At 39.4% G+C, this 14972-nt stretch overlaps 1 protein-coding gene and 1 long non-coding RNA gene across 3 annotated transcripts in view; both read left to right on the top strand.

The window, feature by feature from the left end:
• The window catches only part of CSTF3 (cleavage stimulation factor subunit 3), a 57124-nt gene that overhangs the window by 12445 nt on the left and 29707 nt on the right, over positions 1-14972 (top strand). The window contains exon 1 of one of the 2 annotated variants that reach the window (XM_083464068.1): positions 13474-14150. The exons of the other annotated variant lie outside the window; for it this stretch is intronic. Coding sequence (XP_083320194.1) covers positions 14103-14150 — 48 coding nt within the window. The 5' untranslated portion in view covers positions 13474-14102. Of the gene's footprint in view, positions 1-13473; positions 14151-14972 lie in introns of those variants that run through there. 2 annotated transcript variants of the gene reach the window in all.
• Positions 1103-7897, top strand: LOC310689186. Its single transcript, XR_014517387.1, has 2 exons — positions 1103-2842; positions 2907-7897. It is a non-coding gene; the product is annotated as an uncharacterized lncRNA (long non-coding RNA).

Here is a 14972-nt window from a genome sequence, read left to right as displayed (position 1 = left end):
GATTTCGCGCCTCTAACTCCTATACTGTTACTATCTTCCTGTTTATAGTCTTAAACACATTGTGTGACAGTAATCCTTACTGCTTTTAATGAATCCTTTAAAAATGTCCTTAATCAGTTTTAATTTGAAAAACCCATAGGATATTTTTATTTCAGTACTTTCCAGGCAAAAATCAGCAGATTTCTTGAGATACCTTTTGGCCCAATTACTTCACTAGTCACATTAAAAATGGTGATACCCAACAGTATGCAATTGACTTAATGCAGTAGGATATATCCTTCCTCTCCTCCACCTCAGGAGTGCTCCCCCACCCCCTTGTTGACCTCCAAATCTACTCCAGAGGGTTAGTATTCCCATTGCATAAGTGGAAGTTGTTTCCACTGGTGAATGGTTCTTGCTGGATGTCACCATGTAAAGGACTGAATTTTGGGCACATTGTTTTCTGCTGTGCCAGTGACACTAGAAGGATTATGTTAAAAATTATGTGATGTGTCAATTCCGAAATGAAAAATACACTCTGGTTTTATTTAGTCCTACCTGTGTCACTCAGTGGTTATAAGTTGTATTAGGATGTAGGTAGGAAACAGGCACTGTCTTCGTCCCCTAAAGCTTTATATTACTACTCGTAGTATCATTTACTGTTGGAAAAATTGCTTTTAATATTCTGATTTTCTAACATTATGAAAAGAAATAATTAATTTCTTGTAAGTCAACTCCAAAACTTTGCACACAAACAAAATTTTTGTTTGTCATTCTGCCTTTGTCTTGTCAGGAAATAGGTACAGTGGTGCCCCGCAAGACGAATGCCTCGCAAGACGGAAAACCCGCTAGACGAAAGGGTTTTCCGTTTTTGAGCTGCTTCGCAAGACGATTTTCCCTATGGGCTTGCTTTGCAAGACGAAAACGTCTTGCAAGTGTTCCGATTTTTTTTTCCGCTTTCCCCCCCTTTTTCTAAGCCGCTAATAGCCTTTTAGCCGCTAATCCGCTAAGCCTTTAATAGCCGCTAAGCCGCTAATAGGGTTGCTTCGCAAGACGGAAAAACCGCTAGACAAAGAGGCTCATGGAATGGATTAATTTCGTCTTGCGAGGCACCACTGTACATGGCATTCCCTTTTCTGTCACTACTGCTTGATATAGTTCTTCCTATGTGTATTTAACAGATTTTGCATCTATGAAAAGTTGTGTGTGTGAGTTGAGGAGTGATGATGTATTTGATTGGGAAGGAACATGAATATTGGGCTGTGCCAATCTCCGTCCAATTAAAAATTGGTTGTTTGACACCAAGGTAGTTAAAATGTGTTCCTGCATAACCAGGGATAGTTTGTGCCAGCTTGAAGGTAGATAGAGACTATAACTTTCAAGGCTACTGCTATGGGACAAATGAGATGGGAACATCTAGCTCCATCTATGTCTATTGTTGTCCATGAAGCAGCATCGGCTAGGTATAGAGAGAATCCAGGACAGAGCTAGGCCATGGAAGATTCCTCTTCTTCCATCTTATCCCGTTTTGCCTGAATTGTGTCCCAGCAATGCTTACCTCGGTGCATTACCTGTTGCCTGGCAATCCTTTGCTTCTAAAATGTAGTAAGGTGTTTGTATTGCTCCTATACTCATTCAAACGTAAGAGTCTTTACTTCCACCTCTTCATCCAGAAAATACCCTTCCTTACAGTCTTTTTGTTGCCATATTTTATTCTCTTGCCACATCATCTTGCACATCATAGTGCAAGCTACAGATGCATTTTTATTGCAGCCTTATTTATCTTCATCCCATGTTTGATCATCCTTCTTTGTGGTTTCTTAACATTCACTCACCTGGATTCTGCATCTCCACAGAGCGAGGCATAATACTGTATTGGTTAGCTGATCAGTGTTCAGGATACTGTGTCAGGGAGTAGATTGGAGGAAATAGAACAGGAGCCCAGATTATTCATCTGGTCTTTCTCAGTAGTGAGCATGTGGATGGTGCTGGGCTAGAAGACAGAATAAGTTTTGAATGCTAGCGAATCTGAAAATTTGAGCGTCAGCTCTTACAGCGCCATGCATATGGATACAATTATGCAGTAACATGCTTTTATAACGTACAAAGTTGTACAGAGGCTTAGCTATGGAAAAAGTTATGGCACAAGGATGGTGATACAATTTAACTTGAGAATATCTAACATGAACAGCTAAGTGAACATGATAAAAATTAATGATTGCTGCCAAATTCTACAAATAGTACTATGCCACAGCTAAAGAAACACAGAATCTTGGTGAATCCTCATGGCACATACCGATGACTAGATCTGAGCTTTCTCTTCTTACCTCTTCTGATATCCTGGGCCATTTTTGGTAAGTTTAATTAAACAGCTTCCCATCCAATAGCTATACTGTTACCTACCTCACAGGGTTGTTGTGAGGCTTAATTAAATGTTTTAGGTCCAATAATAATGTGGAAATGTTACAAAGTACTATTCTGGGAATGTACTACACAAGGGACAACAACAACATAAATTGACAAAATATATCCCTTTGATTTAATTTTCCGGAACGAGCAGTTAAGTGGCAAAGGCTACAATTCTAAACACACCTACTAGATAAATTTGTTTTCTGCTATGTGAATGAACTGTAGTAAGCCTTCTAAAGCCATAAGGAAGAGATTTGCCCTGAAATTTGGCTGCTTAGTTTAAACAAAGGATAGCAACCCTGCGGGCCTACAGATGTTATGCTAAATTTGCATCATCCCAGAAGGTTGGCCATGTTGGCTGTGGCTGTTGACAGTTGGATGCTGCAACACCTGGAGGGCCACATATTCCCCACCCCTAGCTTACGCAAACCACATTGTGCTAGATTTTGATCTTGTGGAGAATGTAGTTAAAAGTGGAAGTTTCAGGTATCCTTGCAGCCATGAAGGAAAGAGAGCAGGGAGTTCCTTGATCTGTTAACATAGTAGGGAACTATGGCTTCTGTTAACTGGGCCTGAGAGACTTCCTTCCAAATAAACAGAATTCAGTCGTGTGTTAAAGTTTAACAATTTTGATACTTAGAACTTCATGTTATCAAACATCATAAATAAAATAATAGAAAATAGGGAATTTACATTTTCATTCTCGAATAATGTCCCACACCACTGCAGTTTATATTTTTAAAAAATCTAGCTTCATAATAATATGCTTGAGTGTTCCAGTATAGTACAGTTGTAGATAACTAAGAAGGAAGTTTTACTTAGGCATTTTAACCCTATTGCTGTAGCTGTATACAGGACCCAGAATGAGTTACAAATTATCAAATAATAAGCAACTTAGAATAAAAGCAAATAAAGGAGCTAAGACCAAAACCCTAAACCAATTTAAAAAAATGTCTAAAAACATTCCTCAAGTCAAAACACATAGTTTTTTATGTGTACTACACAACATTCATTAAAAACAACTTTAATACATTATTATACATTCAAAGAAGGGGATGGGGAAGGAAAGTGGAAACATGGGCTTCAACATGACCCACTGGGCTGTGTACTTCATGCAGACAATTCCATATACGAGTCCAAAATTTTGACAGTTGCCTGCTGAAGGTCACTTTTTCACACACTGAAAGAATTGAGAAAACAGACTATTTATAGTTAAAATTAAATGATCTCTCCACCACTGCTCAGCCCCCCACAACAAAACAAAACCAGCCGGGATAAAGAGGTTTCCACACTTTTCCTTAAAAACATGTCAGGAAAGCTGCTCAGTGTTAAGAAGCAGACTGTAGACTACGAAGGCTTATGAGGGAACAAATTCTCAGGGTCTTGTTTTCACATTGAAGTGGGATCATTGAGCTGCTTTTCATTAAACTAACGCTAAACAAGCAATAAGTAACAATGCAGTGTGTAATCCCCCCTCCAATTTGTCAAAGATTCGTAAACAAAGCTCTTCTTAGGCTCCAAAAACTTAATATAAAATTTGATATGAAAATCGGCGCTTTTCTTTTTAAAAACTAGTATTGGAAATTTGAATTTCCATTATATTTGAGAGTGTAACTCTAACTAATGTGTTGGCTTTGTTGCACTTCAGCATAGACTAAGAAGGATTTTTTCAAAAGGTATAGAGGCCACAGAAAATGTAGGATTTCAGGATTATACATCTTTTTCTTATAGGATTTTTAAATCTATTTTGATACAAACATTCTGAGAGACATATTTAGAAATATATGGTTGAAAATATAATTGTTTGAGAATGTGCTTGGAGTTCTTTAATGTGAAATACCTACATATTACTAAAATTTCCTCTGAAATTAATCTGATGCTATTGCTACAGTTATGTAATACCCTACTATGGTAATTTTTTACAAAGTTGCATGTGGTTTTCTGTAAAGCAATTGTTTATACTAGACTTTGAAACACCTCATGAATCTCGTACCTTTTTAAGAAATGTACTTGTATACTGCTCCTTACCTGTTAATAAATATTAATTTCTATATGCTTGTTGTAGCTTTGCATCAGAAATCAGATGCAATTGTGTCTGTGATTTTTGGCCCATCATTTATTGTAGTACAAGTGTAACAGTCAATGGAATTACCAGCAACTTAAACACAGAAGATGTTACTTTCTTGCCTTTGAAACACACTACAAAGCTGGGATTTCCCACGTATGTCATGAGTTTATATAATAAGCAATTCCAATAACCTGGTATACAAGGCAAAAAGAAGTTAGGATTTGAAATACGAGCTTTCTAGTATAGTGGCTGTACATAGTTTTTAAAAATCATTCTTTCTCTTGTGTGTGCTCACATACACTTGTATTTTCCCCCTAAATATTAGATTTTTGTAGGTAATGCAAGAGACTTATTCCTAAAGTCATTTGGGAACATTGGACATAAACAAGGCAAAACAATTATTTTTGGAGTACAGAATCATATTGAGTGACATCCAACCCCAGCTTGGGTCAGGAAGGCGCTCTTCATCTCTCCTCCCTGCAGTCCTTAGTGTGCTTCCAAAATCTGCTTTGGAAGTTTGGGAGACCCTCTGGAGCAGATGTTTTTGGGAGTAATGGGCAGTTGCAGGAAGGTGGAAAGGGAAGCAAACAGGCTGACACAATAAGATGTCACATATATAATTCTTCTGGGTATCACCCATGGTAGAATTATTTTCACCAAGTACAAGAATGGCATGGTTTCCTTTTTGCTTATCATGGCTTATCATTTTGTTTCTTTTGTCAACTGTTGAATAACAAAAAGTTTTCAGATGTCAAAGAAAAAGCAAATTAAAAACTTACGATACAATAAAATAAAATTAGAAGCTTCTCCCCGGCCCCCTTCTCTAGGTATTTAAACTTGGAACAAAAATACTTGCAGAGGGGTCATATGATTTGCTAAAGGAGGCTGCTATTCACTTTCTTCTTCCTGAGCTATTTCAGAAGCATAAGGCTGTTATTGAAGAACTTAGCTGCTAAATGTAATGTAAAATGTAATGTAAGCATGCTTGTGTGTGTCTCCATACAGTCTGCAAAGCACACTAAGGCTTATTTTCAGAATTTATGGTATTAAGTACACAATCTTAGTTCAGGAGCCTGCATTCTGTGTCATGTGTTAAATAACTAGAAAATATTTGGGAGGGGGTCCAGTTCGTTGGCTGCAGAAATGCAAAAAGTTCTATTTGCTATACGCAGGATTGTGTACTTTATACCCTGCATGTAATAGTCAGATTCTGTCGAGGTAACAAGTTTTACTACATATACAAACTGAAATTACACACATTCACATTTTGCATAATTATTCAAGCTAGTCATGGGGAGGCAAAGGATCTGTGGAGTACAACACATTGTTCACTGGAAATCATACTTTGCCCTGGTCCAGCTTTCTGAGATGTCACTAACCATGTTCACATATTTTCAATATGCAGGGGTTAGAATCTTTAGAAGTGGTGGTGGTAGGAATGGAGGTATAGAAAAATGGTCAAAATGCTAAATTTGGGACTTGCACACAGCTATGGAATGGACACAGTCCAGAAATACTTTTACTGGGGAGTATAATTGCATTTCATTTTCATGTTCTAAGCTTTAGGTTATGCCTTAAGTTCTCAAGTGCTGTTCATGGGGTTATACCCCTTAAGTAGTGGACTCAATTTAACCATGCTGCTGCACCCAGTTCTGCTATCTCTGGCCTAGACCATGTTTCTCAGCTTTGCTTGATTGCAGCTTCAACCCTTACATAACCTAGAGGTCTGGCAGTCCTTTTCACGAGCTGCTAACCTCTAAACGCGGTTACTGTAGTGTGGTGTAACTCTTGAAAAGCAGCTTGGAAACTTAGCTGGTTCAGAATATGCTAACTTTTCTTTAGTATGGAACTGCCTATAACCCAGGTACTTCCCTGTCTGAGTTATAGGGTTGCCAGTCTGTTGCCATGATCAGTTCAATGTGCCGGCCCTTAAATAGTCATATGAAGATACTTAGGGGAGTGTCTTCTTCCATTGATTCCATTTGCAGTGAATTTAGAATTAAGATCAAGTGAAAAAGCATGATGGCAAAGCTATCCTCCAAATGTTTTCTTTAAAGAGAGAGTTCCATTATAAAAGGAAGACTTAAACAAGCTTAAAAGGGCAAAAGAGGAGAGTTAAGATCTGCAAAATAAATGGGTGGACATAGAAATTTTTTTTTCCTAATGCTGTATCATTGACATACGATAGAGATGAGATGAATTCATATGTAACTAGCAGGTCCATGCATATTTAGAGATATGTTCCTTCCAGGTTAAAGGAAAATATACCTTGGAAACAATGAGACCGTTGTTGTGAGCTCCTGTTTGGCCAAAGATGAAGCAAAATGCATAACTAATTAAAACCTTTAAACCCAAGTAATTAACTGCCTTCTCCTGAGATCTTGCAACATGCTCCCTTGCAAGAAAAAATACAATAGGTGCTACTGCAAGTAAGTAGTTGTAATTTTAAAAGATTGCCACAACAGACTGTTAAATTTGAACCCCCAGCTTGAGGGAAATAGTTTACAGTATATGAGATTGGACAATTGTGTTTCGTGCTGTTATTTAACATTCTTGCAAATGGTTATACCCATCATAACAAATTACCTTTATTAAGGTAATGCATGTTCACTCTGTGCAAATCTTTCAGCTTAGAATATGTGTATGTGATAGTTTTGTAGCAATAAGTCATTTTGCCATAGTGTAGGAGATTCTGGGATGGACTGTTGGCCCATTATTATTGTATCCTCTGTGTTTCCCAGAAACATCTAGCTGGCCAGTATTCAAAATTAAATATTTGAGTCCTTGGTCTGATCCAGCAAGGTAATTATTGCACAATTCATTTTTGGAAAATAATGGTTATGCTATGAGGCAATTGGTAATGTGTTCTAATATTGGACAGCCAAATGTTACAGCCAGCCAGCCAGCCCTTTTATCCTTCCCCTTTCCAGGGTGTTCTAACATTTCCTAGCCTTCTCTAGGATCTCCTAAAAGTATTGGAAAATGTATGGATCTGGGCAACTGGGTTGAATCCCAGCATTGCATGAGCCAAGTTCTGCTTGTGCAAGTCCACTTCCCCTCCTTTACTCCCCACCCTCAAATCTGCTCTGGAGGCTCACAACCTTCCAGAGCACATATTGGAGGTATACATGGGCAAGGAATGGAAGTTCTAAAGTACCTTTTAATGATAAACCTTTGAAATACTTAATGTTTGTTTGTTTGTTTGTTTGTTTGTTTGTTTGTTTGTTTGTTTTACTGTTCCAGTGCCCTTTTACATTCACAAAATGCATGTCTTGTCATGAAATACCAGTTAGAGCATAATTAAATTTCTTCCTTTCCTCCATATGTATATTTGATTTTGTATGCCTTATTTAGCTGTACAAAGTATACTTAATGTTGTGAATACGACTGAACTCTCCTTTCACAAAAATACAGAATAAAGAGGCATTTTTAAAAGAACAATTATTATTTTCTGTATCCACTCTTTTCACAGTAGTTCTTCATTGGCTTGAAATGAATCTGTCTTCCAATCAAAACCCTCCCCTAATCCAAAAAGCTATTCTATAGACCCACATAATTCACTTTGTATGTGACAAGTGGAAATAGTCCACAACACAAAAGGGATGCTGTTAGCTCAAACAATGAACCGAGCCATAGAAAACAACCACACATGTCTGTAATTACTCCCTTAGGGAAATTTATGTGAGAAGATGACCCCCCTCAACCCAATATTTCTGAAAACAAATACCCTGTCATTGGACTCCAATATAATATATCTTTGCAATAAACTTTTCCGCTAAAGGTAGAGAGCTAAAAGCTAATAGCTAATAATATTCAGTATTGGAGACCAACTCTTCTGAGCTAAGCATATCTGGCATAATACCTAGTTAAAGGATGGGGCTGAAATTATAACTCATTTTTAATTTCACCTTTTGCACTGCTACTTCTTACATGTATGATACCTAAACACATAAATGAGAAGTGGCCTATTGGCTTTTCATTTAAACTTGCAGAGCTTTAAAAGCAATGTGAAAAATGAAAATTGAAAAGCTCTTCAGTTGTACATGGGGAAGGGAAACTAAACTTTCTTTTTCGTACGCTTTGTTCTTAAGTGGCCTTTCATTTGGGCTCCAGCTTGCTTCATTTTATCCAGTGCCTTCAGTTTGTCTGTGTCCCTTGAACACTCCTTACCAAAATAGTAGAATTGTTCTGAGTCCAAAGCGCCCCCCCCCCATTTTTTTGTCTTTATCCTGTTTTCAGCTGCTGGTCATGTGATTCTATCCGGAGAGGAGCAAATGAAATTTCTCATCTTCCCATGCCACACAATTCATTTAGGGGCTTATAGCTGCACTGCTCCCTATGAGTTGCTTGTTATGGTGCAGGGTAGAAGTCTCCAGAAATAGTTAGGATATTGTTATTTTTTCTAAGTACAGATACAGTCATACCTCGGGTTACGAACGCTGCGGATTGCGCATTTCCGGGTTGTGGACCTCGCCGAACCCCGGAAGTACCGGAACAGGTTACTTCTGGGTTTCGACACAGGCGCACCGAATTGCATCGCGTGTGCGCAGACGCAGCGCTTCAGGCTGCGAACGCTGTGGGTTGCGAACGTGCCTCCAGAACGGATCAAATTTGCAACGAGGTATGACTGTAGTGGCTTGTGAGTTTTGTTTACATAAACTATTTGTAAATAATTTGTCATTCGTAATTTTTTCTCTCCTGCCTCATCAGCTTAGACTTCTTTGCTCCAAGAACTTTGCCTTGGGCTGCTAGACCTGAACCTTAACACTTGATGGCTACATAAGCAAGGAGGGTTTTTTCTGGGGGGAAAGGAGTTCTGGAGAGAAGAAATGGGAAAAGGTGTCATTTTTTCCCTATTCTTCCTTTAATTTCATAGCATATATTCCATCCTCCTTTTCTTCTAGGATACTCAATATTAGCTGTATGCGTTCAAGGAGATCCATTTCTTCCTCCCTCCAATTTCCTTTCCTACCCCCCCCCCCTCAGTTGATGACTAAACCATATACTGGCTCCATTACATCATTTTGTTTTTATTTGTAGGCTTGGCTGCTATCAACATCTATCATAGAACCTCAGAGGTGCTAGTCAGACCATTGTGTGTGTGTGTGTGTGCATACTTTTATCTCTCTCTGTGTGTGTGTGTATTCACATGTAGAAAGTCCATGTAGCACCTTGTCCAGAGTATTTTCAAAATCTGAAAATAGGCTTCAAATAAATTACTTCAGATAAAGGTTGATGAGAGTGTGTGTGGATATATTTTCAGAAAAAGCTCTTGTCAGAAATGACTTTAATACCAAAGTAGTTTTTTGTTCAAATCCTTATTTTTTCTTTGTCAACCACCATTGCAATTATTAGTGTTCTAAACTTAATATTATATGTAATCAAAACAATTGAATCCTTTTAACCACTTTCTAAAACAAGTTCCTTGTGTGGCATGGCTGGAAAGAGACTTCAAATATATTCATTTTTACATAAAATACAATAAAAAATAAACTTTATTACCGTATTTTTCGCACCATAGGACGCACCGGACAATAGGACGCACCTTGTTTTAGAGGGGGGAGAACAAGGAAAAAAAATTCTCTCCCTCTCTGCCCAGCGCCCCTTCAGCGAAGCGGCAGAAGGCGCTGCGCAGAGAGGGGGAGAATTTTCCCCCTCTAAAACAAGGTGCCGTTTAAGGTGCGTTCAGACGCCTTCAGGCGGCTACCTTGGAAGCCTGGAGAGTGAGAGGGGTCGGTGTGCACCGACCCCTCTCACTCTCCAGGCTTCAGGTTCCTTTCGACCTGCTCTTTGGGGCTGGCGGGGGGAAGCCCACCACCAGCCCCAAAGAGCAGGTCGGGGAGCAGCGCAAAGGCACGTAGCTATAGATTCTCCTGCCATAGCCGCATGTCACCTCTCCAGCCGGGAGAGGGTCGCGGGGGGCTTCTTTAGTCCCGTGCGCGCTCTCCCAGCTGGAGAGATGGCGTGCGGCTAAAGAGGCTGCTGCAATTGCTGCGTGTCACCTCTCCAGCTGGGAGAGGGTAAGTGGGGCTTCTTTAGCCCTGAGCGCGCTCTCCCGGCTGGAGAGGTGGCGCACGGCTATAGAGGCTCCTGCCATAGCCGCGCGTCATCTCTCCAGCCGGCAGAGGGTCGCGGGGCTATGCTGTCTTCACTCCATAGGAAGCACACACATTCCCCCTTCATTTTTGAAGGGGGAAAAGTGCGTCCTATGGTGCAAAAAATACGGTGTAATAAGAAATTAGTTGGTCCAGATTTAGAAACAGTGGTCTGTGTTGGAGACATCAACCTTGTTTGGCCTGTGGGCACATTTGTATTTTTGAGCAAACGCCATAGGCACCCCTCTCTCCGGTTACTTCACACTCCTCTCCCTAGATGGGTTGTTCCCCCACCCCCAAAAGCCAGTGAAAGTGGCAACTTGAATGCACACTTTGCTTTTCCAGGGGATCTTTGTAAAAGGTAACTCTAAGAGGCTTGTAAAAAATAAAACAGCATGAAAACAGTATAAAATTCAAACAGTAAAAGCCGAATATTATATTTACAGTGGTACCTTGAGTTACAAATGCCTCAGGTTACAAACGCTTCAGGTTACAAACTCCAGTAACCTGGAAGAGTTACCTTGAGTTGAGAACTTTGCCCCAGGATGAGAACAGAAATCATGTGCTGGCGACGCAGCAGCAGCAAGAGGCCCCATTAGTGAAAGAATGCCTCTAGTTGCGAACAGTTTCAGGTTAAGAACGGACCTCCGGAATGAATTAAGTTCGTAACTAGAGGTACCATGGTATAAGAGAGTAGGACTAACATATCTCACACAGAAAAGGCCACATATAATCAAAACCAAAGGCCTGACAAGAAATAATCCCCTCCTCCAGCACCTAAAGATACATAATGATGGCACCAGGCATAGCTCCTTGGGGAAAGCAGCCCATAAGTGGAGAACCATCACTGGAAAGGCCTGCTCTTGTTTTTACACCTCCTGCACCTTCCTTGGAGTGGGTATATGAAGAAGGACCAAGAGTATGGGTTGGTTTATGTTGCAAAGAGTCAGTCCTTGGAGTAGTGGGATCCTGAGACACAAAAAGTCTTTATAGGTCAAAGCCAGCACCTTGAATTTTAGCCTGGAAATTAATTGGAAGTCAGTGTAGTTTGCCAGAATTGGAGCTGAAAGAGAAATGGGAGAGAAAGTAACCCTTCTAATGTCTTGTCAGTCTGTTTCTAATCAATTCCTTGGTTTCTCTCCCTGCTTCCTCAATATTACATTAAGAACTATTTTGTCCATAGAGTATTCTGTTTTTACTCTTTGCTACAAAAATTCTCCCTGTATACTTTTCTGCATTCCACATGAGCATAATCTTGGTTTTGGCCACATCTTCTCCCAACACAAACATTTGCATTTCATATAAATACATATACATTTTCTAAATTGTTTATCTATTGCTTGTCTCACTTCTTGTAGAAAAAAGTGCCTGCTAAATTTTTCTCCTGATTGCCTTTGGAATTTCAACTCTTCCGGTTTTTTAAAACTCTGACCCAGTCAGGTTTCTTTCTTTTTCTAGTCTCCTTCCTATCAATTTATGCTTGTATATTTGAATTTACAACATTTTCTCTAACATGAAAAAAATATCTTTTGGGTATCATGTCAGTTGTCTTTATTTAATCCATAATGTTTATCAATCTCCCCATCCATTCAATGATAATATTAAAAAATTCCCTGAGGAAGGTTTGTGTGTTGCCTTTAAAATCTCTGGTTAATCTGCTGTAAATCTATCAAATATTAAAACCATCTGGGATTCTTGACTCCACGTTGTCCACAGACTTTTTGAAGAGCATTCAAGGGTGGACCAAGATTGGCCCATGAGCTTGGAGGTTTCCCCCACCCCTGTTCTGTACATTTGGTCATTTTAATGCTTTCCATCAGTTTGCCCCGGAGTGACCAACATTAAGCTAAGTGGCCTATAATTCTTCCTTGTCCCTGCTTTTCTTTTTCTTTTTTAAAAAAAGATGTTTATTGCTAGTATTGCTAATAATTGGTCTCCGTATTTGAGGACTAGAAACTGCTCAATCTTGGCAGCAATTTATTTTGGTTAGATGATCAGCAATTCCACATTTGGATTCTTTGAAGAATTCTTGGCGTAGAACTTCATTTCTTGCCATCACGTTCCTCAGTTCTTTAGACAAACAGCTATCTGCCCAACATGTTCTGTAGCGAAAGTAGATGCAAATAATTCATTCAATTTCTCTGCAGTCGTCTTTTCCTCCTTTAGTACATGCTCGGCCCACATTTCTTCAGCCCTATTATCGCAGCTGGTAAAACTAGATTAGCAGGCTTTTGAAACAATACAAAATCTGCTTAATGGAGTGAAAGTGGGATGTGTGTATTTGTTATTCTATAAACTTGACTTCAGTAAATTTTACCTGGGTGATTTACAAGATTATAAAAACAAATCAATGATAAAAGCAAAATAATAAGAACAATAATAATTATTATTAATAAAGTAATAATAAAATGGCATAAGCAGCAAATTCATCTTTTACACTGCATTCACATGGGGGGAGGAAAGTTGTTTTTTTTCTCTTAATGTTTTGAACTTGAAGCAGGTTGCAGTAAGAAGTGTGGACAGAAGAGAGGGCAACGATATAAGATATATACGATATCTTTATTGTCATTGTCCCTTGCAGAACAATGAAATTGAAAAACTACATAAAACATTCAAAAACCCCTAAAAACCCTATTTTAAAATATACTATACTATAAAGACCCCTTATGCTGCGTTTAGAACCAGAATTGCATTTGCGTAGAAACTGTTTCTCAGGCGGCTAGTCCTGGCCTTTATAACCCTATACCTTCTTCCAGAACGCAGAAGCTGAAAGAGATAATTTCTGGGGTGCGTACTATCCTGCGCTATCTCTAACAGAGTTATAAAGAGGAGATTTTACAGACTTGGGACAGTGGTGTAGCATAAGGCACAGGAATTGTAATGGCAGGGGAGAGATCTGATATTTGATGAAAACTACAGCAGAAAAGTAATGTGCATGAGGAAGAATCCACAACAGGTGTAGCCTAGTTCAGAAGGGTAGATAAAGTTAAATATAAGAACAATAAACTTGGAATTTGTGCGGAGCGTGTACCCAGAAGAGAAGGAGAAGGCCAGAAATGGGAGAAGAGAAGGCTAGCTCGGAAAGGGATCTAGCCATCAAAATAATAGTATTTTCAGAAGCCAGGTGGTTTAACTTGTTTTGCATAATGCCCAAATGTGAAGTTGCTTTAGTTCAGGAGTACAGCTGTACTTTGAAATGGGGAGAGAAATTCAGCATAGTGCTATGGCAATCCTGTCAGCCCAAGATTTTCAGCTTGCAGATGGAACATCCACTTTCCCCCTGTACGCTGTTCTGGAGATTCGCCCAATTCTTCCCCTCCTCCCCTGCAAATTTCAGGGCACACAGGAAGAGGAGAAAGAGAAAAAACCCTGTTGTGCTGGTGGAAGTCTTTGCACAGAATTTTGCTGATGGGACTAGTTAGTTGAATCCCAGCCACATTGAAAAGAGGACATTACATTTAAAACACTTGCAGGAAATGGGGACTGCAATTTTGCAAAGTTCTATATTGTATGTCCAACTGAAAATCAGTGGGACATAACCACCTGTGCGTATGTGTAATATTTCAGGGAAGAAGCAGGACCCAAAGAACTGCTTACAGGTGAGTGCAAGGGTTTGCACACACTGGTGGATTTTTTTTTAACAGTACCCCCACTCCCCCAAGTGGCAAATTACAAATTGCTTTGGGAAGGCCCCTTGGTACTTAAAACTCATTTACCATGGAGCTGTTTTCAGAAAGCATATGCACTCATTCACCATGCTGTTTTCAGAAAGCATATGCACAAAGCACATTAGCTACAGAGAATTAGTTGCATGGTTTGTTAGTCTGGCCAAACTCTATTGCAGGGGTCAGCAACCTTTTTCAACCGTTGCCGGACTATATTTTGAAAAAATAAATGAACGAATTCCTGTGCCCCATAAATAACCCAGAGATGTATTTTAAATAAAAGGACACATTCTACTCATGTAAAAACACGCTGATTCCTGGATCATCTGCAGGCCGGATTGAGAAGGTGATTGGGCCGCATCCGGCCCCTGGGCCTTAGGTTGCCTACCCCTGCTGTATTGCTTTTCTGAATAGCCAAGGCGATAGAGGCAAATATTTATTTGTGCAAAAGCAGAAATGTGATTTTTAAAACATAAGGTTTTTAGAAGTCAATGAAATTTCAACAGCATAACTTTTTAAAGTGCAAACACAAAATAGCTTTTTAACTCATTTTGTTTTTATAGTATTAAGTAATTATTCCTCAAATAGAGAGGAGGGTGTCCTGCTGTAGGACTTAGAAACTAAGAAGACACAAGGGAAAGGGATTGCAGGGACAAGGTACAGGGGGAAAAGCACTTCTTCAAGGCCAATACAAAGTGGTGTGCAGCAAGCATTTATTTCCATTGTGTTTATTTGGCTGTAGTAAAAGCTCAAGAG

Source organism: Podarcis liolepis (assembly GCF_965112155.1).
Source record: "Podarcis liolepis genome assembly, chromosome: 1".
Taxonomy (NCBI): Eukaryota; Metazoa; Chordata; class Lepidosauria; order Squamata; family Lacertidae; genus Podarcis; species Podarcis liolepis.
This window is presented reverse-complemented; position numbering and strand designations above follow the sequence as displayed.